Source organism: Perca fluviatilis, chromosome 4, assembly GCF_010015445.1.
Source record: "Perca fluviatilis chromosome 4, GENO_Pfluv_1.0, whole genome shotgun sequence".
Lineage (NCBI taxonomy): Eukaryota > Metazoa > Chordata > Actinopteri > Perciformes > Percidae > Perca > Perca fluviatilis.
In genome coordinates, this window is record NC_053115.1 from 36,373,715 (window position 1) to 36,398,617 (window position 24,903).

The window sequence follows — 24,903 nt, forward strand, 5'->3', positions numbered from 1 at the left end:
CAATCCGAAAAATACTTGCGCTAATAACTCAAAAGCTGATTGGCTGTAATATAAGTTGCATGTTGGTCTCATTTGTAGTTGTAATGGAGTGAATTATATTTGGACTAGCAACAGTAGGAACTAATAATAATTAAAAAATAACATTCAAAGCGCTGCAGGAGCATTTCAATGAGCATTAGATATAGTCTTTCATGGATGTAGGAAACTTAAGAATGATTAAAAATGATTTAAGACCTAGAACACAATACCTTAGCAAAATTAAGACTTAAGGACAACATTTTTAATTTAGGCAGTTTTGACTTTTTAAGACCGCGTGGAAACCCTGGTAATACTGTCATACTTTGTGAAAGGTTTATTTTTTCCCCAAATGATAGAACATATATGGCATTAATAAACAGCAGTACATTTCTATTTGCAACATTTATTAAAACATCGTATGTACACAACAGAGACTGACATTTAGACACTGCACTGTTAATCTGTAAGCACTGAGTAAACAACTGAAAACAGTTGCCTATAACTTTTTTACCAATACAAAAAATGTTCTTTGTTATTTCTACAACAAGACTTCCGGTTTTATGTTTCTTTTCTGCTTGAATGCAGATTTCCTGAAATTCAGATGTAATGTAATACATGTTAATATCTTGACACTATACATTTCGGACAAATCAAATCATTCAAACTATTTAACATTTATTTGAAAATACAAATAACACGCGTTTAAAGCTGCTTTAATTGACTTTTTTGGCAACATGGGGTATATGGAAACACTGCAAACACAAATGATCACCGTACAAAGTTATTATGGTGAACTTGTTAGCAAACAGTTGCCTATTTACACATCCAGCAGTGTTATTATGGAACCTATGCAACTTCTAGGAAAGGCCCGCCCTTCAATAGCGTTCACACTATACTATTGGCCAGGCGTCCATGCTTACGCAAGGTAACGTAAACCGATTTGTTCAGATCCTATCCCCTGACCAATTGGCTATCCTAACCTTAACTACTCAAGGTCAATGCCTAACCCCAACCAATCGAGCTGCTTCGTAGGGCGGGCCTTTTTCTAGAAGTTACGTTGGTTCCATAATACTGCCATCCAGCACACACGGAGCAACATTAGCATGTATTTGTAGTTGTGTCCACTCGACGAATGCAAGCCGACTGGTTTAGTCTCCGCCAAAGCCTGTAGGAGATATCTGGCTCTAAATCTGCTGAATACTTCACTATGTTCACCAGCCGTTAGTGTACAGTACACTGGGTTCATCAGAGCTTTTTCACTGGAGCCAGCTGCCTGCTGCTGTTGGAAATGAGGTTGCTGAGAGCCAGAAAATCCAAAACAAAGCGCAAAAAGAGGCTAGAAACCATAGAAGGGAACTGAAAAGTTGGTTTACCCCTTTCACACATTTAATATAAAACTATTGATTAGTGCCGCTTTAAGGCTGGGATGAAATTTCTTTGACAATCTTAACTTTAATCGACTTTAACAGTGTTTATTAAAACACAGATGTGATAAAGCCAGCCTGTAACTGTGGGATTTATCAATGAAATGATCTGAAGAAACTGTTAAAGGAGAACTCCAATTTTTACATTAATCTTGATCGCTATACGTATGCGAGTACTGTCAGTAGAAAAAGAAATTAGCCGAATCGGTGCTAGCAACACGGAGCTCACTTTGCTAAAACGGCAATTATGGGGGCATAAGATAAAGAGTGCCTTTGTGCCTCTTAACAGACACAAAATACAATTAAAATGTCTGTGCAACATGAACGGGGCTCTTACCTGACAACAAGATGTGTTTTCAACTCAGACATCCTGCTAGCTCGTGCTGCTAGCTGCCGTCCGGGAGTGTGTTCAGCCCGGTTCAGCCAGGCTTCTGTGGTAATCATCACGCAGCAGTTCCGTGTGTATTTGTAGCTCATCTGTTGTGTGTGACAAGGATCTGGCGTTGGTGAGTAGGAGTCTTTGCAGTGCTTAGCCGGGCTAGCAGGCCCGTCCGGCACCCTTGCCTCGGCTTCCTTCCCGCCCTCCTCGCCTCCCGCGGCCGACAACGATCCAATGAGTCTGGTGGATGTCCTCCGGAGGACAAGTCATGTCTTGCACAGACATTTTAACTGCATTTTGTGTCTGTTAAGAGGTACAAAGGCACTGTTTATCTTATGCCCCCATCATTGCCGTTTTAGCAAAGTGAGCTCTGGGCATTAGCTGCAGCAGCTCCGTGTTGCTAGCACCGATTCGGCTCGTTTTGTTTTTTTGCTATCGACAGTACTCACATACGTATAGCGATCGAGATTAACTTAAAAATTGCCAGGAGTTCTCCTTTAAATGCTAAATATTGGCATGCAGTAAAATGTGAGAAAAGGCTTGTTGGCAGGAACATCCAGCTGGAGGGCACACTGTGTGTGTGTTGTCTCATGAGTGTATAGTACGTGTATTCCTGTACAGTCTCAGCAGAAAGTCAGATAGATAAAGAAGTCTGCATGCTTCAATGTGCTGTAGCCTGGCAACCTGGAGGTCAGAAACACATGGTTTGTTTAAGCATATGGCCTTATGCCTTACCAAGGACTCAAAAAGACAGTACGGGGGCTGAGGGAGGAAAGGTTATGGAGCTACTCCATCTAGAGGATGCCACAAAGGTTTGCCTGGTGGACACATGAACACAGGCTGCCCCTCACATGAAGCATCAATCTGGGTAATAGGAGGAGAGGGCAGGGAGCTTGACTGAACTTGAAGCCTGCTAGTAAAACCCACATTTGATTTCCTTCATGGCAAAATATGTACATTTTCTCTTGGTTTGGTTAGATCACACCCTCATTTCCATTTCTTTTTTATGATTTACACAAAACAAGTGATTATGAGTGAGTATGTAGGCACCCCTCTCCACATAGTTATGTGTACTCTTTGTCTGGGTCTCGTTTTGCATAATTCCCTTCGTTCCAATGAAGTAAAATAAAGATTAGACTACATCTGTGGAGGCTGTTATAGCAGCATATTAATGCCCATGCTTCTGGAATGATTAATGGATGTCCAACCGTCACATACAGGTGTAATGTTCAGGTGTCCAGCTGAGGCTCATGTGTATGTCATTAGTTTATGCAGGTATGCAAATAAAATGTTGACCTGATGCGCTAGATAAAAAGAGGATCACCAAAGTTATTATAATTAATCCTGAGGGCAGGGGCAGAGCCAGATGTTGTAAACATTCAGGGCTCAGCCCAAATTCCACTTTATATTCATTGTTATTATAATACTGTAAGTGCCAATTATCAATACAATACTGGTTTTTATATTTATTTTATTTTTCAGTTTCACCCCTCAGAAATATGCCCATTACGGCTACTCGTCTATTTACTTCAGCTGACAATACTTGATTGATTTAAGTTGATCAATTAGCAGGAATCTTTGTTGTAATTTGCTATGTTTACTTTGTCATACAATAGCATGTTAGAAGTTCATACTTACTGTACTTACCATAAGGTTTTCCCTACAAAATGTTGATATACAACTGCTTGCTATACACTGAGTGACTTTGTGCTCTATTATTCAAACTCCACATTGGCTTACATGTGGAACAGTGGACTGCTGGTGGAGAGAGTGGAAAGTTCGAAGGAATTTCTCCAAGGGAGAACAGCTGTTGTCACTAGGTGGGTAACTTTGTAGTTCTGGAGCTGATTCCTCAGCATGTGTCCATGGCAAACATTTGGTCCAAGCTGTGGACTGGAGGTGTAGTTTCACTGCATGACTAAATTGTTTCCTCTACGGCAGAGCAGAAAAGCACTTTTATATACAAACTAACATGACTTAAAAACTGTTCACACCAACAAGTTAACACTATCATGACAGCTGGCCAAGCCTTAAAGGTGCCCTGCCATACAAAACCGTTTTTACTTGCATTTCTTGAAATATGTTAGGTCCATATGTGTTTGTGTTATGTTGTGAATGTGAAAATGAACTGCTACCTCCTTTGTCAGCTCTAGTCACTGAAAAGAAATAAGCAGAGAGAAATCAGGCCAATTACAAAAGCTGGTCAGTCTGACATCATACTGCCTGAGCTCATTACTATTCATGAGCTCGCCCAGTTGGGCTGGGTAAAGGATTCTCATTGGCTAGCTGTTAGCCAATCAGATTCAAACAGCTTAGCTTGTTGAATATTAATGAGAACTGGCAGAAATCGAGTCTTCCTGTAGGCTTTCTATACCATGCTAGAATGGCTTGAAACAAGGTAACCAAGGCATTTTTTCCACAAAAAATGTTACAGAGTCCATGGTAGAACTTCAGACATTACCACAAAGTAATAAAATACGTGTGACAGGGCACCTTTAAAGGCCGAACTTCTCAAACGTCATAAGCAATCTCTTCCACAGAATGTGCTACCATCACAATATGTAAGAGATAACTACAAAACAGGCTGAATGTGCTGTTAACAAAAAGAACACTTAAGTCCAGTTCAGACCAAAGATTTGCGACGAGACGAGTTGAAACGTGCGACTTCTTGCAATGCGTCTTCTTCTTGCATAGTCCGCAGCGTTCTAAAACCTGCCAGTTCACACTAATGCGACGAGACAGTGTATACGACTCTTTGTACTTTCGTCCTAACTTCCAGGCTTTTTGTAGCTGGATATATCATTTGTTTCGCCTAAATATAAATGTGGATAACGTTAGTGATATTGAGATGCTTGCTACAGTTGCATTTCTAGTGATGAATCGGCGAAAACACGTTTTTATTCTCTGATTCACGGCTTTGTCCTAGGTGCTCTCTCTCTTCAGTCACTCTCTAGCTCACTCGACCGTACACACCGTGCTTGCAGACGCTCGTTGAGACTCCGTCTATCTGCCATTTTGACCAGTAAACACTTTGTAACATAGAAATAAAATGGATTATGGATAATTTTATTTCTATAATTTGTAGCTGACCTTACCAGATGACTTTGCTATTGGCTGTTGAAACAGGAGACGTCTCTTACGTTCTAACACCAGCCTCTTGAGACTCAACCAGCTGAGTCGCAGCCACACCATCAGCTGGTTTGAGTCAAGCTGAGAAGGACCGGTTCAGACCGCTGCAACTTTTTTTGTCTGCGACGTTCTATAACGGTTTCTTCTCGTCGCGAATCTTTGGTCTGAACTGGGGCTTTAATCCTGTCTTTTGAGATACATTCATATTTTTTTTACACAATCCATAGTCATACTGTACCCTGCTTTACCTCGTCATAACAACATAAACACGGCAGTCTCATCACCTGCATCATCACATTTAAAGCACACAAACCACAGTTTTACCGAAACCGTTCAGCTCGGCTCATTCCAGCATTGCATACTGGATGCATGAGTCCAACCTTCACTATAAGGATCCTTGGTCATGTTGCAATGCCTAATGCAGTAACTGCTCATGTCCACCACTGATCACAGCTCAGTATCAGCACACTGTACCCACGCCCAAACCTATCAACCGGACAGTCTTTCTGCTCTAAACAGCTGCCGTGGTAACATTTTCCTCAGCAGTGTTGGGGGTGGCCGCTGTGCCTGTCGGGGTCCCGTTGGCTGGTGTGTGTGGGGTGACTTTCGCCAGTCGGTGCTCCTTGCTGTGGGTGCAGCAGAGCTGGAAGGAGGCGCAGGCCGAGTTGCAGCAGGGTAAAAAGCGACAGACGCTGACCCGCCACAGGAACCAACCGGGTGACCAGCAGCACCAGCAGAGCACCACACCGCCTGCTACCACACCCAGGATGATGTAGAGAACCAACAGGGACAGGGAGGCGGGGGAGTCTAAGGATAAGAGGGGGGGATTATAATAGTTGAAGTTATAATTCTTGTGGGAAACACTTACTGTATATAGCATATTTTTATGTTAAATTATATAATTTATTCACTATTTACCATTTACTGTCTCTCAAAGAATTCATTTCAAAATACCACTGTTTATAAAGCGCTGAATGGTTTATGGCCAAAATACATTTCTGATCTTCTGCTACATTATGAAGAAATCACTACATTTTTAAAACATTTTAAAAATGGTCTAGAACCACCACTGGGACTAACACATTTTTGGTTTTATTCTTTTCATGTAAAGAAACATCAGCTCTATCCTTCAAGAAAAAACAGATATTACCAGAAAGTAGCAAAGTGAAATGTATTCCTGCTTCCTCACAAAATTAATGATGATGGCCACCAAGCAAAAGGAGATGGAAAATCAGGAACTTATTCTAAAACTACAGTAACTATGGACAGAGAGCCTCTAAACCAGGGATCTTCAACAGAGGGTCCAGGACACCTAGGGGGTCCTCAGAGTCAATGCAGGGGGGCCTCCAAATTATTTATTAAGTCAAGTCTTTTTCAAAAATTAAAAAGTCTTGACATGAATCCAACATATTATTAGCAAATACAAATCCCCTCTGCTTACTGGCCTGTAGGCAAGGTTACTGGTCTTAAAAAACGTTGAAGACCCCTGCTATAAACAGCAACAATCCAACAATATGGAAAAGACAACTCGCTATGGCATAGAGTTGTGCCGATGGACGTGAATACATGATGTACGTTAGCAACAGTAGGCTAATTCACGAAGGTGCTATTTATGTGTGAGCTAATATTGCGCATCTGTTCATGTGCGCTGCAAGAGTTATATTTCTGTTTATTGAATGCGTTATTCAGTGTAAACATAACCGAGAATGTAGTTTAATCTCAGTAATGATGGTATATTAGGTTATTTTGGTCGCTCTGTTGAAGGCAAACGTCCCACTGTACTGTCGTTACGCAGATCACGGACATCTGATTGACTTTACTGCACCATATAGTTAAGTGAAAGTAGGTCAAGTTGTAAAAAACTGCCCCTACCAGCAGGGCAGCATAGCCATATAGCCTACTGTCTATTTACAGAGGGTTAACTGTTAACTGTTATCCCATATTAGTAGAAAAAAATATTTATGTAAAGAGATATAGTAAAATAAAGTTAACACCAATTGTCAACCCAACATTATCGCCGCAATATCGACATTGATGTATTTGGTCAAGAATATCGTGATATTTGATATCGCCCAGCTCTACATCTAAATCTGTTTATTTGTCCTGACATACTGTAGATGTAGTTCATAGAGGTTGGCTGTAACAGTCATTTAAGATACTTACTGTGCAATAAATTACATGTTGATATGCCTAGAGCCCACTGACTGTTTAGATGCCCAGTATTTACAAAGAAATTCAACCACAGCTAACAAGTGGCTACTGAATCTGTCTGTCTATTCATCCAGCCTGTGGCCCCTCACTGTGGGCTGACCTGGGTGCATTGAAATGGAACTCAGGAAACAGCTGGCAATTTGTACAGCAGGCGAATGTGAATCGCTTCTGCCGCTCTCATTTGAACAGTCAGAACAGAAGAATAGCCGTGTTCTCAGGCCAGAGTTGGCCGGGCCCTAAAAGCAATCAGAAGCTGACCGGCTGGCCCAGACTCTGTGAGAGTCTGTGTTTGCACCTGTGATGCTGGAATAGAGACAGATCACTCAAAAGGCTGCTCTCTGTCGTGAGAATCCATCACCATTTATTAGTTTACGAGCCTTTAGGTGAAATTAACAACTCAATGGTCACCATCATTAGTTTTATTGGCAGTAAGCAGGACTACTTTGCATCCAAATGGGCCTTTAGTTAATTAGTTTACCAACCAACCGACTGCAGGACATAGCTGGTGGAGAGTGTTTCTACTGGTTGAATTAATAAATACCTATTTGGCCCTATCTTGCACCCGGCGCAGCGCAAAACCCGCGCAAGTATCTTTGCTAGTTTAAGACCAACGCAGTTGTCAATTTCCCGTCCAGTGCCCAGCTCGAGGCAGCGGAAAGCGATCACGGCATTGACCAACAAAAACCTGGTCTAAGGTCAATAACACAGCATTTCATTGTTATTTTAACAGGGCATTAGTAAAATGTGCCTAGGCTCGTGCACAGCGCGCACACACACTATGCTTGTTACACACACAGCAGCAGCACACAAACATGCAAAAGATTAAAAATAAAAACATTACAATGTGAAATAGTATTATGATATGATCTGCTTGCGCACTTTCACGCACGAGCAGATCAGTTTCTTCTCCTGAGAATCGCTCCTTCCTGCTTAGCAATCCGCCATTATAATAGCAATGCGCCAAGGTACAAATGCGCCTGGCTTTTAAAGGGAATGGGAGATGACACTCTGATTGGTTTATTGCATGTTACGCCCAAAACGTTTATCGGTGTTTTAAGCCCCCAACGTCTCTTTGCAGGCAGCGCTGCCTGGAAGGCACTAGGATTAGGCAGGTTATGGTTAGGGTTAAGGTTATGGTTAGGTGCCTTGAAGTCAACGGTCCCAGCGCTGCCTTGAAGTCGATTAGGCAATGGTTATGGTTATGGTTAGGTGCCTTGAAGTCAATGGTCTCAGCGCCGCCTGGAAGGAGACGTTGGGGGCTTAAAACAACATTGAGCGCCCAAAATACACCTATGATTAATTAAGACACTAAGTACAACCCTTTTGAACTATGCGGCTGGTGCACGGACTGCCCGCTCATGAGGAAATAGAGCTACAACCGTGGCTCGTCAAGGCCACACCCCCACCCTTCACCTTGCCCCACCTCTCTCCTCCTCAATAGCATTTATAGCTACAGACACAGAAATGGCACGTCTAAGGAAAGCTCATTGTGGGACTGGCTCATAGTGGCAGTAATTCTGTACCAAGGCTGAATTTTGGGAAAGAGACTTCAGATACAGTATTAGAGGACCACTGACGCCTATATAAAAGAGACTTCAGATACAGTATTAGGGGACCACTGAGGCCTATATAAAAGAGACTTCAGATACAGTATTAGGGGACCACTGAGGCCTATATAAAAGAGACTTCAGATACAGTATTAGGGGACCACTGAGGCCTATATAAAAGAGACTTCAGATACAGTATTAGGGGACCACTGAGGTCTATATAAAAGAGACTTCAGATACAGTATTAGGGGACCACTGAGGCCTATATAAAAGAGACTTCAGATACAGTATTAGGGGACCACTGAGGCCTATATAAAAGAGACTTCAGATACAGTATTAGGGGACCACTGAGGCCTATATAAAAGAGACTTCAGATACAGTATTAGGGGACCACTGAGGCCTATATAAAAGCATCCAAAAAGCAGCATGTCATAGGACCTTTAAAATAGGGCCCATTATGTCACAGTGGTCACTCACCTGTTACAGACTCGTGACTAGGAGCGCTGTTTGGCATGCCACAGTTGATATGTGTAGGAATCGGCACTGTGGGTGGATTCACAAAAGGTGGGGGTGGGGTTCCTATTGGCGGCGGAGGTTCAGGAAGTAAAAGCTGACCTGCTGATGAACGACAGATTTTTAAAGATGTTGCAAAGAGATTTTGAGCGTGCTGTAATAAAATCAGGGACTGTATCTTTAAACATCAACATCACAAATGTCACCTCATCATCCCTTAACTGACCTTTACAACCCGTAGTCAGGTTTTCCTCCAGGTCACTTCCATCCCCACAGTTGTCAATGCCTTTATCATCACACACAAGACTTAGAGGGATACACTTCCCATTTCTGCAGGTGAAATAGGGCTCATTGCTGCACTCGGAATGGTTAAAACCTAAAGGGGAAGATAACAATTAAGGGATCAGGGTAAGAGAGGAAGGATCTGACTTAGCCATAAACATTGTAGGGAAGGGAAGGAAGGAAAGGTCTTTGGTTGAGATTTAAAGCTATAGTGCGTAGTTTCTGTCTCCCCCCTGAGGAATTCTAAGTAATGACAACAACACTGTCGGCGCGTCCACATGATACAAGCCTTCCGTGATCCCGCACCACCCCCTCCACTCCTCCTCCACGCAGTTGCTTGTAACCAAGGAGGACACGGAGGATTAAAAAAACATGATGGGTTCTTCAGAAGAGGTCATTATCTTCACTTGAGTTTCTGCGCGGGAAAATCAATGGACGACCCAATCTTCTGAACATAGCCATACTGAGAAATACAGAGAGAGTTGTGTGGAGCTGATAGTCTTAATTAGCTTTGTAGCAACTCATTTGTAACTCATTTGAATGTAACGGACGTTCATTAATATAAAAAAAGTTACGCCCTAAAGCTTTAAAGCAAAAGGAAAACATGGCTGTTTATGAGTTTTACTGTAAACAAAACAGCTAGTTTTGAGGGCTAACAAACATGAATGCATTTTCATCTGCATAAAGCATTTTCAAAGCTTTCTTGTGGAATACATGAAACCATTAGCCGGAATATTGCAGCACGAATACGCATTATTTCTCATGCACTTGGTGAAGAGTGCAAAAAGTCATCCAAACATCTGAAACCTCTGTTGCTTTACAGGTTGATTAACGTACGAGCTGTCTGTTGTTGAACTGATAGTAACATTAGGAGGCAGAATGTATACTCTGCGCGTTGCTGGTAGTTGTCATGGTAATGTTATTAGCTTAGGCTCAGAGAACGAGACATTGTGACCCAATCAGGCGGTGAAACATTGGCGTCAGTGTCGGTGTTGCCAAAGGTCTCCGTTTGCGGCCGAGACTTCAAGACAACCCTGCAGATTCCAAACCAAAACGGATCAGAAGTGTTTCCAAATGTCTCCAGTTTAGGGGCTCTAAAATGCCAGAGCAGGGGGAATGCAAGGTGTAAACGTAGCAAAAGATATTCGTGGCAATGTCAATGTAACCTGTATCTTTCTTACCCAGTCTGAAGGAGGTGAAGTCCCCCACAAAGTCGACTCTGGGCTGAGTCCCCCGGGTCACCAGCCTCAGGGTCAGGTAGTTTCCTGTGGACAACACTGGCCGGGGCGGGCTCTTCCCACAAAGAGGAGGCCCGAGGGGCGGCGAGCTCCTGTCCCATCCATCATAGAACTGAACATACGAGCCGGCATGACACGGGTCCCCCGAGCTCTCACCGGTGGTTGGCTCCAGTCTAGGGTTGAGAGGGGCGGAGCCCCGAGGGGACTCTGGGAAGAGAGGTGCCGGGCTCAGGGGGGCCACTCGTAGCAAACTGTAGACCAGGAAGAAGCGGAAGTGGAACTGGACCTTGTCTTTAGGGGAGCTGGCTTGCATGGTGAGGTGGCAGTCAGTCCCCATGGTCACAAAGTAGTACTTCTTGGATTCCTGGTGCGAGTTGACGATCATGCCGTCATCCCGGATCGTCTGGCCACAGAAGTCCACCACGTTCACTGACAAGAGAGAGACAGAATCCTCAGAGACAAGCTGACACATGGAGCATTTCAGTAAGGACAACTAGAGATGGTCCGATACCATTTTTTTCTTCCCGATATCGATTCTGATACCTGAACTTGGGTATCGGCTGATACCGAGTACTGATCCGATACTATCCCTGTATGGATGTGATATGATTGCTATCTTTATATGATTGCTACAAATAATGAATGCCATAGAACTTTCTTTTATTATCCAGTTTGACAGTCATTCATAATGGAAAAAGAACAGGAATGAACTACTTTAAAGTAGATTTTCTCCAGGGCTAAATTACGTGATATTGGATCGGAGCATAAATTCCAGTACTCGCCGATACCGATACCAGTATTTTAGGCAGTATCGGAGGCTTTTCCTGTAGTGGTATCGGTATAGGAACATCTCTCATGTTAACGGACGACTGTGTTTGGCTTTTAAAAAACATTTGATATCATTGATCACAAAGGGAACGTTTCAGCCTTGTTCTTGCCAAAGTGCAGAAGCCTGTTTGGCAGGTAATTAGACATTTTAGTTATGAACAGGAAAAACACTCTGATCAGAATCTTGACATAACGGGCAAAAAGGCTTTGGCAACCATGCAAACCCAGCTTATATTTTGGGCTGTTGTAAAGTGTTGAGTGTAAGACTAGTGATCGGTAGGGGCACACAAGTCATTAATGACCAACCGGACCATCTGACCAAACGCTCCGGAGTTCATTTTGAAAGCAACCTAAAGCTGACCCAGTTGCCCTTGACTTAGTAGCCTACTTCTTAGATATACTATGACCTGGATGACTAGAGGTTTCAAAGCCAAAAAGAAACCTCCAGTGATGCTATAGAAGAAGCTGGGAGTTGTTTTGCCATACAGAGTTTGTCTTCAACACGCTTGTAGATGTACAAACTCACACACAGCAGTGCTGCTAAATCAGCCATGTGATCAGCGCGTTGATGGTTTGAGAAGCAGCTCACTGCCCATTAGGGCTGCTCGATATGAGGAAAATATGCGATATGTTTAATAACGCGATAACGATATTACTTGCGGTAAATATACCAATATTTTAAGTGTACTCAGTTCTGCATTTCTGCTGCTTTCAGTATTCTGCTAAAATACAACACAGTGACTATGTTTACATGCACATAATATTCCGGTTTTGGCCCTTATTCTGAAAAAGACGATATTCCGACTAAGCTGTTTACATGGCTAATGAACGTGAATATTCCGCTAATATTCCTGTTTACATGCAGCCGTGCAAAATACCGTTTCTTCATAGTTTTCCAGCGGTGGAGGACTTGTTGGAGCGTGCGAACACAGCCTAACCCTCTTTCATTCCTTCAACCAGCTTCTTGAAAAGGTCGGCGTAGCGATGTTTGCTCATATCCAAAAACCTGTTGATATCCAAGTCTTGGATAATGTTTCAAAGTAGCTGTGTGCATGTAAACATACTCATTGCTTGTAGAAGAAAATAATTTCCAACATTCTTTTATTGAACAAATTGAGCATTGAATTGAATATAAAAGGCAGCACTAAAAAAGAAGAACAGTTACATTTTAAAGTGTAGTTCTCTACTGAAATTTTCTTTCAAACTAACACAAAAAAATCTCTGAGTGTCTATCGCGACGACTATAAAAAGACCATATATTGTGCAGCCCTACTGCTCATCCACAGGCAGTATCAGGCCAGATGGGTAGGCAGATCCGGGTGCCCACCCCCCCCCCACCCAGCCACCCACCGCCCCCCGCCCCCTGCCTCCGGGCCGCAGGCCAAATAATGAGAAAATTTACGACCACCCCTGGAGTTTATTAGCTCTGTTTCCCTGGGAGACAACTAGATCCTCCCGCACTGACCTCCAGGAATGTCCCAAAGCCAGGGAGCCCCTGTTGGTGGGAAACAGCTCATCCCCTTTTGCACCGCACAAGTAAATACAAAGCTTCAGGGGACACTTTTCAAAACATCCCCAGTATCCCCCATATCAAGTCCCCAGTAAAGACTTTTGCAGGCTGAAAATCCAACTCTTTTAAAAATGCTATCATTGTAAATGGAATCCATTTCAGAGAGCATACCCCGAGGGCGGGTGAGGGTCAAGGTCTGGGTGACACATGGGAGACAGCATTGTGTGGAAAAGGGCAGCAGCCTCACTGTCCATCCATGTGTTGTTCTAACACCGGTGACTCAACACATTATATCACTTTTCACTTAAAAGTGATTCAGTTCAGTGTTTCTGTACGCCAAACCAACTTTATAAACAGTACCGTGATCAACATGAATAAACTGGTCTAATGGGTCATGCCTCTGATGTTTCCTCACTTATGATGGCATTTCCTAAGCTAAGGGGGGGTATTGTGTTATGTGTGGATATCTGTGTGTGTGTGTGTGGGGGGGTGAGGATATTGTATGAAGCACTTTGTGATACATTTACATATATGAAAAGTGCTAAATAAAGTCTGATTGATTGATTGAAAGGAAATGTTTTTAGAAGACTTTTTTTTTTTTTTTCAATATGTTTATTAAAGGTATTGTGGAGGATTTTCTTTTTCCGGGTGGATCATCAAGACTATTGGTCCTCCTAGTTGTCAATCATTCTGGCGCTATGTTTACGTAAGGCCGTCGTACGTGCTCGTCCCTAGGGTAGTTTTCGCTTTCTGCGCATGAATACTTTCAGGTGTATATGTGTGGTGAGCTATGAGTGTCTACGAAAGGTATGACAAGAAGAGAAAGGCCTCTGAAGAAAGAAACAAGACCGGAGTGTTTTTGGGAGAATGTTTCACACGCTGGCGTGCGCTAAAAGCACAGGTTGGGCTCTCCACTGATGCCTCAGTCGCGAAGTTTCTACTCGACAGGTAAAGTTTGGCATGCTATTTGGAGAAATCCATTTAAAATCACTGCTAGTGAAAGTTTATGTAAGCTATGATTAGCGATGCTAGCCCTGGCACAAGTCACGCACCGCACAGACACGGTAAACATCTCAATTTGTGAAAAAGTGCAAATCTAGGCTTCTAGTAGGCTTGTATGAGCCATGCCGACAGCAACTTGTAAACAGTGCACTCTCGTGCACACGTTTAATAGGCGTTACGTCTCGGGAGCAGGTAGAGTGTTGCGCATGTGCATTTTTTCAAAAAGTGGAGAGGGCGGATCTTTTCTAAAATTCGGGAAAATCCTCCACTATACCTTTAAGTGTTTTCAAAGTAGTATAATATAAAAGGGCAAAGATTATGAGTAGAATAACATGCCAATATAAAGAGAAAAGGAGTAAATAAAAAGGAAGTATAGAAGACTTTTTTAAAGAAAAATCGTATAAAGAGAAAAAGACCGGAATATGTGTGTTATGATCTACGTAGTGTTCTGTGTACCGGGCTTTTGTTTTTTGGTTTCAGGAAGCTTCCGATTAACTAACTGGTCCGATCCAATCCCTGGCGCCTGCCTCACACACTCTCTCAGCCAGCACACTGCAGCTTTCTCTACACCACTTTCTTGTATTTCACCAAGTTTTCTCCTTCATGTTGCTTCCCCCTGAGATGGGTTGTCACAATTTGTCTTGAAAATGAGATATTTTAAAAATGGATTACCTATATTACAGAGATGCAACATAAAAAAAAATCTAGGATATAACAATGCTAAATGATTTGCAACATTGGCCACAATGGTCTAATACAAGGAAGGTATTAACGTGACAGCTACCTCAATATAAACACTAAAGTAAGTAGGGGTGTAAGAAAAAAATCAATACACTTGAATATTGCGATATTTTATTTTGCAATACTGTATCGTTTTTCAAAAAGGCAATATCGATTTTTTTTATTTAAAAAAAATTAATTATTATTGTTATTTTTTTATTTAAAAAATATTCATGTAAGACAGTGGTTCACGTTTATGTTGTGTTTAAACCCCCTACCGCTAGATGGCTATGCTGAGACACACCACTAGTGTCCTTGCCTAACAGTGCCTAGCAGGGCCTGACTTTTTGCTAGAAGCTAACAATGTAGTATTGTGATACGTATCGTATCGCCACATTCTTGCCAATACACAGCCCTAAATAACCCTGGGATGGTCCACACGTTTCTGTTATTTCACTGTGTATGTTGTCATGTTGCCCAATATTACTGTATTGTATCCATTTTAATTAAACTTAGTATATAGTTTATTATTTACTTATTGATCAAATCACTTGACTGATAACTTTAACATAATTTGATCATATAACCATAGCAATACAATAATAATAATGAAGTTTGAATTTGTTTTTATCAAACAAATGATTAAAAATGTAGAGTTAGTTTTAGAAGTGATTTAAAGGGCCTGTGGTGGTTTGACGTTTACACAGCAGCTATCCATTGGCTCTCGTGTTCCAGGCGTCCTCCTCCCATATGATATGAAAAGAAATGAACAGACTCTTGAAACTTGCGTGGGTCATGTGATTCATATAGTGATAATCAAGAATGCATTCATTTTAGTTGAAATTCTAATGCAGTAAGACTTCAGAATGCTTTATCTGCATTTAAGGGGAGACACCCCAGGAGAATAGAAAAAAAAACTAATAAATATCACCATGAAACCTCCCCAGTTGATTACTTACATTGAGACAAACATTTTTTGGTTTTCAAGTTTTCTGAAATGTTATGTTTAAATATGGAAATGATGCATTATCTTGTTAAATATGCGGTAATCGGCATACATTTCCAGAAGACAAATCTGAACATTGGAAAAAGCCAGGTTCAAAATTCCTTTCTTATTTTGTTGACATATTAGAGTCAAAAGTTTTTACAGAGGGAATTTTGGATCTCCTTTTATCACTCCATAAATCAGAATATGGTGTCAACAGCCATAAAACAAAGTACGCTGTTTAGGTATAAAATGTTACATACATCTGGCTATGAATGATAGCTGAACAAGCCCATCTGTAAAAACCTTCAGAATATAGATAGGCATTGCGTGGCCCGGTTGGATCAGAGGGTAGAGCAGGCGCACATGTACTAAGAGGCTTATGCCTGGATGCAGAGGTCCAGGGTTCGAGTCTGACCTGTGATGATTTCCTGCATGTCTTCAACCTCTTTCTCACCTAGCTGCCCTATCTATTAAAGTTGGAAAAAGCCCAAAAAATAATAATAAAAAGAATATAGATAGGAGTGAAAATGGAAAGTTTGTACAGTAAGTGCTACTGAAGTGGAGATTTCTGTCCTTTTGAGAAAACAGCCTTTAAAGATATGGATTATAAAATTCCACACATTTTGCAAGACATTACAGGTGATTGGGGTAAACATTTTAACTAACAGATATCAACATGACACTTCCCCAGTTACATTAAGACATATTTTTGCATTACAAGTTTTCGGGAAATGTTATGGTATGTTTAAATAGGCAAAAGAGGCATTATCTAATGCTATTTTTTTTTTTGTGAATTTAGGAGAAAACTGCAGGTGCAAATAGACAAAGTGTAGTAAAATAAACACCTAAATGTTTAGGTTTGTTTTTTCCCAATAGTCTGAAAGAAGACATGCTACAGAAGCAAAATAGCCCAAAAACTCAAAATTTTAAAATTATGGTTTTGCCTGGGGTGTCATCCCCTTAAACCACATTATCACAAAACAATACTTTGACTCGCATGCATAATTAGACACTAATGAGTATGATGTGTGGAATAAAGCTGTTGACATGCATCTTGAGCTATATTTCGCATCGCATACACAACAATACTTTTGTCACTCACAAGCGCTACTACTTTTGTTACCTTTCCTTACTATCACAGTTGCACTATATACTTCTACTTTTACTACTAGATGGGGGTGGGTGATGCAATAGTGCAGTAATTACCATGAAGGATTATCTCAATATTAAGGAAGAGGATTAGGGCCAGATGTGAAAATTGTATTTGAATTCTGAGAACTTTAAACTTAGAATTCTGAGTTTAAACTCAGAACTCAAATACATGTTTTACATGTGGCCCTAATCCTCTTCCCTACAAAATCCAAATGTTACAACATTCACTATTTATTTTTTTTTCGATAATAGTACAAGATTAGAATTTGAGTCAAGAAACAGAAATAGAAGATAAACTTTGCTCCAGATATAAAACTAGTCGTACTGCTCTCTCCCTCTCTCTATAAACAATAGCTCTACCACACTCATCGCAATCACAGCGTTACGCAGGAACTGGGCGCACTTTTCCCGAGTGCGTCGCTTTCAGCGTGTTCCAAACGTCATTTAGCGGTGAGTGACAATAGTTCCCAGTGGGCTGAAGTCTTACCGGTCTCGATGGCCGAGCTGTGCAGAGTCACGAAGCAGAGCAGGAGGAGCAGCCTGAGCCAGCAGCTCTCCACCTCCGCCTCCATCATCCACACTGACAGACAGGAGACTCACAGAGGAGACAGCAGCAGCAGCAGAGCCATTCTGACTTCACACCGACCTGGCATCATACAGCAGTGCTAACTGCTCAGCGGAGAGGAGAAAGCGTGTAGCCGCTCTGCTCTCCATCACAAACTCTCTCTGCTTGACTTTTTATTCCAGTTCAACCTACTCCCGTTCCCGCCCTGTCATCTCCATGACAACAACCAACCAATCAGCTGTCAAGCCAGCAGAAAAAAGGCTCGTATTTCAAACGAAAGTCCCCCATGATGGAAACCTCCACAACTTGTCCATGTATAGTCAGCTTCAGTCTTGTATAAAGTACTTGAAAGCAATACTTATGGTGGCCCTGAAGTGCAAATCACAACAGCAATTCGAAAAAGGCAACAACAAATCATAAAACACAACGGCAAATAGTAAAACAAAACGGCAAATATGAAAACACTTCAACAAATCATAAAACACAACGGCAAATAGGAAAACACAACATCATAAAACACAACGGCAAATAGGAAAACACGACAGCAAATATGAAAACATTTTGTTTTCATATGTGTTTTAAGATTTGTTGAAGTGTTTTCATATTTGCCGTTTTGTTTTCCTATTTGCTGTTGTGTTTTATGAGTTGTTGAAGTGTTTTCATATTTGCCGTTTTGTTTTCCTATTTGCTGTTGTGTTTTATGATTTGCCATTTTGTTTTCCTATTTGCCGTTGTGTTTTATGATTTGTTGTTGCGTTTTTCGAATTGCTGTTGTGATTTGCACTTCAGGGCCACCGTAAATACTTGAATAACAAACACACACACACACACACACACACACACACACACACACACACACACACACACACACACACACACACACACACACACACACACACACACACACACACACACACAGTAGCAATAGCCTACAGTAGGCTACTCAGCTAGCAATCGTTAGAGTTAGCAGTTAGCTAACGTTAAATGCTAGCTTCCATAACAAAGCTTTACTTTGTGACTTAACGCAACAAAACAAGAAAACGTCTAGTAACCATGCTAGCAATCATAGACAGTATATAAAATGGACCAACAGATCCCAACGGAGACCAGTGAAGGATATTAGAAGCACTCTTCCGGTGAGCGCGTTACTGCGCAGCCTCCAACTGAGAGAGACGACATGAATGTGACGTGAGCAACCTGTCTAATCATTCCCAATCTTACAGAGACAGAGAGCGTAGGTATATGTAAGGAGATAACATGAGCACAGGCTAATTATTGAAAACTAAAATGCTAGTTAACATTAGTAATTAAACCTAAACAGCTAATGAAAGTCAAATCTGCCTGAGAGCTTCTCCTGTACTATATGATAATTCCTCTACTGTGCGACAGTAAGTTGCGTGGTATTTGACACAATCGTTAGCCTATTTTTACAAAAACGCCTGCTACGGAGCCATAACGTGAGATACAAGGTAAGTGAGCCTTTTATATGAGAAATTGTTTATTTCAATGAGAAATAAACAATGGACAAATAAAGTCTTTAAACGCTTTAGATGTAAAGTTATTCGCTGTCAAAGTGACTTCAAAATAAATGGCAGTCAATGGAATGCTAACGGCGGGTGAGTGCTTGTTAGCATCACAATGGTGCCGTAGGAGCTACGGGTTGTTGACAGATGCTTACCCCCTTGAGCAAAATACATCACATCAACATACAGTATATTATCAATACTTACTCTTTATTGCTCTTGTAGGAATCCAGTAGTCCCAAAAACTCATTAGCCAATGGGGACGCACCCCTGGAAAACCCATGCGAGAGGTTTGTGTCAGAACTGCAAACAAAAAGTCAGACGGGCGCAAAGGAGAGATCTGTGAGCGTAACCGCAAAGCCGACATAGAGAGCAAAACACTGATCTGGGAGAAAGAAGCAGGGGGAACTGTAACAGAAGGACATATTATTATTATTAACAGCATTAAACTCAGCTGGTCCTGTAATACTGAGCTCTGCTTCAAACTGTTGAGTATTCTCAGCTCTGTGCACAAACCCCAGCTATGTTTGACTCTGCTTCTCTCTGCTGGCTCAAAGGAGAAGTGCAGGAATGTTCATGTTTCATGAACAGAGTTCTATTGTATATGATTGTATGGCAGCTAAAGGGGTGCCTTTGTGGAACTGTTGAAGTTAGGCACTGCAAACTTGTGCATAGCATGTAAGTTTGCAAAAAAAATGTAAGAAATAATAATGAAGAAATAAAGAATTGTATGGTCAACATTTTTTACTGTGACTTATTATGCCACATTAATGATGTATGTAGCTTCAGTAAATAAACTAAACAGAAGTCAAGCTAAAGGGCGCCTGGCTAGCCGACCTGGTAGAGTGTGAGCCCATAGAGGGTTGACGCTTTGGCCGCAGGTTCAACTCTGACCTGCGGCCCTTTGCTGCATGTCATTCCCCCTCTTTCTCCCCTTTGATGTCTTCATCTGTCCTATACAAATAAAGGTCTAAAATGCCCAAAACAAAAAGGAGAAGAAAAAAAAGATGTCAAGCTAAAGCCGTGCAATTTGCTAATCATGTCTTCATTCAATCTATTTTTATTTTGAACAAAACTAAAATATATATATATATATATATATATATATATATATATATATATATATATCTAAGATAAAAAAAGTGCATAGCATCACACCAAAGGAAAAATAACAATATTTATCCATTGTTACAAATAATATAAAAAAAAATACTATTACAATTAATATTTCCAAAAACTATCCGAAAAGGAGCAGGATGAAGCCGAAGCTTGTAATGTTTCCCACCCCTCATTCCCTTTAACTCCTTTCTTTATATATCATATATTTTTACAACAGGATAACCAATATACACAACAATACATCTCTAATTGTACACATCTCTCTTCCTCTTCATATCCTTTTAATAAAGTGGTTTTATAATTTTTTTTAAACTTTGTTATGTTTGTTATTCTGTTTAAGCAACTGGTCTAACCCATTCCACTAACTCACCCTGCCGATCGTGATGCACATACTTTTTAAAGTTGTTCTTATTTGAAGTTTTTTAAAGTTTATTTGTTCTCTCAGATTATATCCACCCTGCCTTTCAGTAAACATGTTTTGTAAATTTCCTGGAAGAAAATTATTTCTTGCTTTGAACTTGATTTGTGCCGTCTTAAATTTAACCAGAGAATTTCAGAATATGTGACTTAAAGAATAATGGACTTTGCTGCTCCAGGTATCCAACATTATTTATGATTCTGATAACTCTCTTTTGTAATGTGCATAACGACTGTAGGTTAGTTTTGTATGTATTGTACGTATGTACAGTAACTTAGATATGGCTGTATGAGTATTGTACAGAGTATGTAATGATTTATTGTCTAAAATATGTCTTGATTTATTCATTATTGCTATGGTCTTTGCTAGTTTTGATTTGACATGGTTTATGTGAGGTTTCCAGCAGATGTTGTGGTCTAAAATCACACCAAGAAATGTATTTTCATATACTCTTTCAATACTTATGTTATCGATTTTTAATTCTACTTGATGGTTAGTTTTATGTTTTCCAAATAACATAATCTTTGTTTTGCTTATATTAGATGTTTTAATATGGTAATTTCTGGTGTGATCATCTCCAAAAGCTGCTGTAAATTATCAGCCGAACAGAAAATATGTTTTAGTATACTCTGCATATGTCATTGATGTAAATTATGAAAAGCTTTGGTCCTAAGACCGACCCCTGTGGTACCCCACGTTATGTTCATGTATGTTGATTTATGCTCCCCATTTTCTACAAATTGTTGCCTGTTTCTTAAATAGCTACTCACCCATTCCAATTCAACCCCTCTGATACCATATTTCTCTAGTTTATGTAATAAAAAGCCATAATTTATGGTGTCAAATGCTTTCTTTAAATCTATAAATAGTCCCACTACATGTTTCTTTTTATCCAGGCAATTTGTGATTTCCTCAACTAATTCAATTAATACCAAAGTTGTTGATCTGTCTGTCCGGAATCCATATTGACTGTCAACTAGAAGCTTGTGTGTGTCGATAAAATTGTCAAGTCTTTCTGTAAAAAGCTTTTCAAGGATTTTGGAGAATTGGGGGAGTATAGAAACAGGCCTGTAATTTGTGAAAAGGTGTCTATCCCCTTTTGCTATTTTCATTTTGTTTAGAAATTTACCAGACTGAAAAGACAAGTTACAGATATGAGTTAGTGGTCATTTCTTTCCCATGCTCTAAGGAAAATAAGAGGTCCGATTACTATTCCCCAGATCAGCATTTACCCCATTCTGTTATTTCTGGATTTTTTATTTTTTCTGCTAGATCTGGTCCCACATTTACAAAAAAAATTGTTACTAACCACATCTTCCATGTTTTCTATTTTCGTGTCATTGTCAACTTGTTTTCCCATTGTAGTTCAATTTCTAATGACACTATTTACAATATTCCATAAACCTTTCATGTTATTTTTATTATCATCTAATATTTTATTATAGTATTCTTTCTTACATATCCTCATAATATTAGTTAATTTATTTCTATACTTTTTATATTCATTTTCTGCTTCTGGGGTACAATACTTGATAAGTTTTCTATAAAGAGTATTTTTCTTTTTGCAGGCATTTAATAAGCCCTTAGTGATCCATGGACTATTTGTTTTACTTTGTCTGTCACTGTATTGTTTTACAGGACAATTTTTGTCATACAGTGATGTAAATGTTTTTTAGAAATCCATTGTATGCTTTATCAATATCATTTTGCTCGTATAATATTTTCCAGTTTTGTTTCAGTAACTATTCCTTACATTGTTTTCCATAATGTTTGTGAATATATTGTCTATTTCTGTAGCACAATGAAATGTGATTCTACTGGGTCTGGTGATTGTTGGACATAATCCCATACTATACATTGTATTCATGAAATCTTCATCATCAAGTTATGTTATGCTTTTTTGGATTTAATAGGTCAATGTTATAATCTCCACATAAGAACATGATCTTTTGCAATGTTTTAAAAAAAATAATGTTCCATCCACTCTTCAAACACCTCAATATTTGATCCAGGAGTTCTATACAGCTCACAACAATGTTTTTTGTCCTTTCCATACAGATTTCTACTCTAATACATTCCAGCAAATCATCAACAGCTGCTGTCATACTCTCCACCAGTAGGCTACAGAAAGTATAGGCTCCTGTTATCTCAAAGATTTACAATGCCATGGCTCAATATTTGAATGATTTCAACAATGTGGAAATTTTAGTGGACAAAAGTCTAGGATGCACAATTGCCCCATTAGGTTACATTGCAGCTCGGTTTGCGCCGGCCTGTCGTTGCGATCTTGTTCAATACTGGACCAAATTCAAAGATTTTTGGTTGTCAAGACACAAATGCATGGGGAAATGGGGTCCAGGTTAAAAATAAAATACACTTTCACATAACACAGTCCGTGCCAGTGTAGAAACATGCTCTGCCTCTCTAGTGTTATGGACAACTTTTCAAGTGTTTTAGTTTAGAAAAATAAGTCACCACAGTATGAAAGTGTTACATTTTTTTTTTTATCTTACAAAAGGTCAGTTTTTAAAACAGGAACAAAATCAAAAAAAGATACAGAACATTTAAAAGATACATAAGTTAAGAGCAAATCATTTTCAAAAGTATATTCACAAAATCTAATTAAATATATGATTAGTGCCGATACTACACAGCAGGTGAACCGTGTGTTGTCCAGTGTTGATGGCAAACTGCGTCACCGTTTCATCACTAATCCCTATAGGGCAGTCAAAATCAGCAAGAAAACCCAATGCAAACAGGCTCAATATATGAACCAAAAAATGCTGACAGAAAACGAAGAGGCATGAAGAGAGTCTAAAGGAAACGTACAATGAACTGGCCCTAAACAGCCGAGAAAAAAAAAAAAAAAAGCAAACAGTAGGTTCGGAGTCATCTGTTCAATGCATTAAATACAACAGCAGACCAGCAGGTCTTTTCATTAGTCAGCACTTCTGTAGCTCACTTGCATCTGTTGTGACTGACATAACTGGCCTGCCCTTCACTACCGGTCTGAATACTCCAAAACACATGTAGATACACTGCTGTATACAGCTCGGCAAAACTATTTCGAAGCAATAATGCCCCTTGTGTAGAGGTTGTTGAAAGGCATTCTGGGAAATAAAATACTTCTAACTAAAGTAGACAAGGCAAGTTGAGGGAAAGTTGGTACATAAAGGCTTCGTGATAAAACAACTGGTGGAATGCAGTGTGTCGGAGACTATCAGAGTGAATTTCGGCCAGTATATTTGACGACATAATGCAGTCATTTTAGCAGTGCACAACAACAGACGTGCATTAACACTTGTGTTGCATTCCCGTCGACCATTAACTTGTTGTCCTTCCGGGGACAAAATTGAAAATGATCTTTTTTTGGTGCTTTTATTTGATGATTTTGGTGCTTTTTAAAAACGTTTTTGTCCATCTTTTCCATGCTTTTAAAAAAAATTCATGGTCAGTAAACCTCATTTAAAGGTGCTGTAGGTAGGATTGCGAAGATCCAGGACTTAGCCAACAAAAATTGAACATCAACAACTTCTCAGTCTCTCCCCCCTTTCCGCTAAAGCCCAAAACGGTCTCCTAAGCCCCTCCTCCGACAAGGGAGAATGAATGCGTGTGCCTGAGCAGTGATTGACACGCAGTTAGACACCTTCCCTTGGCCCTGATTGGTGCATCTGAACAGGGAGTAGTGGATTTTTGCAAATCGCACTACAGGCTGTAGGTGGTGCCAGATGTTTTTTTTTTTTTAAATGACCTGCTTTATGTAGTTCTACTGGAACTTACGGTCAGTTTCAGCAAATATGACAGAAAGTTAGTTTTAGAAATCTTACCTAAATGACACTTTACCTAATTTTTGAGTTTGAAGAAAAAGCAGAAATTATGAATTATTTCGACTAATAGTTATGATCAGAGGATGCTGAGTGATAACTCAAAGTCAAAGTTTAGTCAAAATACTGTATTAAAACCAAAAGAAAAAAAAAAGTTTTCAAATGCCATGAAATTGAATAGGACAACCAAAATTCAACAAAAGTAATCATTCATTTTACCCGTAAAGCATGGTACATCCAAGTTATTTTGGGGCAATTTAGTTGTAAGAAACCCATATTTCTGATATAAAAAAACTATGAAAACGGGTCAAATTTGACCTGAGGACAACACAAGGGTTAACTTGATTCATTTTAGTTTGAAACTTCAAAGACGAAAATGCCCAATTTCTTGATGTTAAAATGACTAGCAACCCTCTGCATCATCACATATACACCATATGTAATTTGAAGAAATATGTCAATGCATTATCTCAATATTAGGGCTGGGCAATAATTCAATATGATAATTCATCA

The 24,903-nt window shown here is 40.0% G+C and overlaps 1 protein-coding gene across 2 annotated transcripts; it reads right to left on the reverse strand.

Moving 5' to 3' along the window:
* Positions 1 to 4,215: 4,215 nt before the first annotated feature.
* ldlrad2 (low density lipoprotein receptor class A domain containing 2) lies at positions 4,216 to 17,751 on the reverse strand. 2 transcript variants are annotated; one of them, XM_039796733.1, is made up of 5 exons: positions 17,429 to 17,751; positions 10,685 to 11,170; positions 9,448 to 9,597; positions 9,186 to 9,323; positions 4,216 to 5,757 (listed from the first exon to the last, which is right to left on the reverse strand). In XM_039796733.1, the coding sequence occupies exons 1-5, from the start codon at positions 17,514 to 17,516 to the stop codon at positions 5,462 to 5,464; spliced, it is 1,158 nt and encodes a 385-aa protein (XP_039652667.1). In that variant the 5' UTR covers positions 17,517 to 17,751; the 3' UTR covers positions 4,216 to 5,461. The 2 variants fall into 2 exon arrangements, with proteins under 2 accessions (XP_039652667.1, XP_039652666.1); XM_039796732.1 differs by having other exon boundaries at positions 9,186 to 9,326.
* Between the last annotated feature and the right edge of the window lie 7,152 nt (positions 17,752 to 24,903).

Excerpts from the sequence above, each read along its gene's own strand:
- ldlrad2 (XM_039796732.1), bottom strand. The coding sequence starts at position 17,516 with ATGATGGAGGCGGAGGTGGAGAGCTGCTGGCTCAGGCTGCTCCTCCTG. Across the intron at positions 9,598-10,684 it reads CTTCACCTCCTTCAGACTGG|GTTTTAACCATTCCGAGTGC; the intron begins GTAAGAAAGATA and ends CTTCCCCTTTAG. Across the intron at positions 5,758-9,185 it reads TAGTCACGAGTCTGTAACAG|ACTCCCCCGCCTCCCTGTCC; the intron begins GTGAGTGACCAC and ends TCTTATCCTTAG.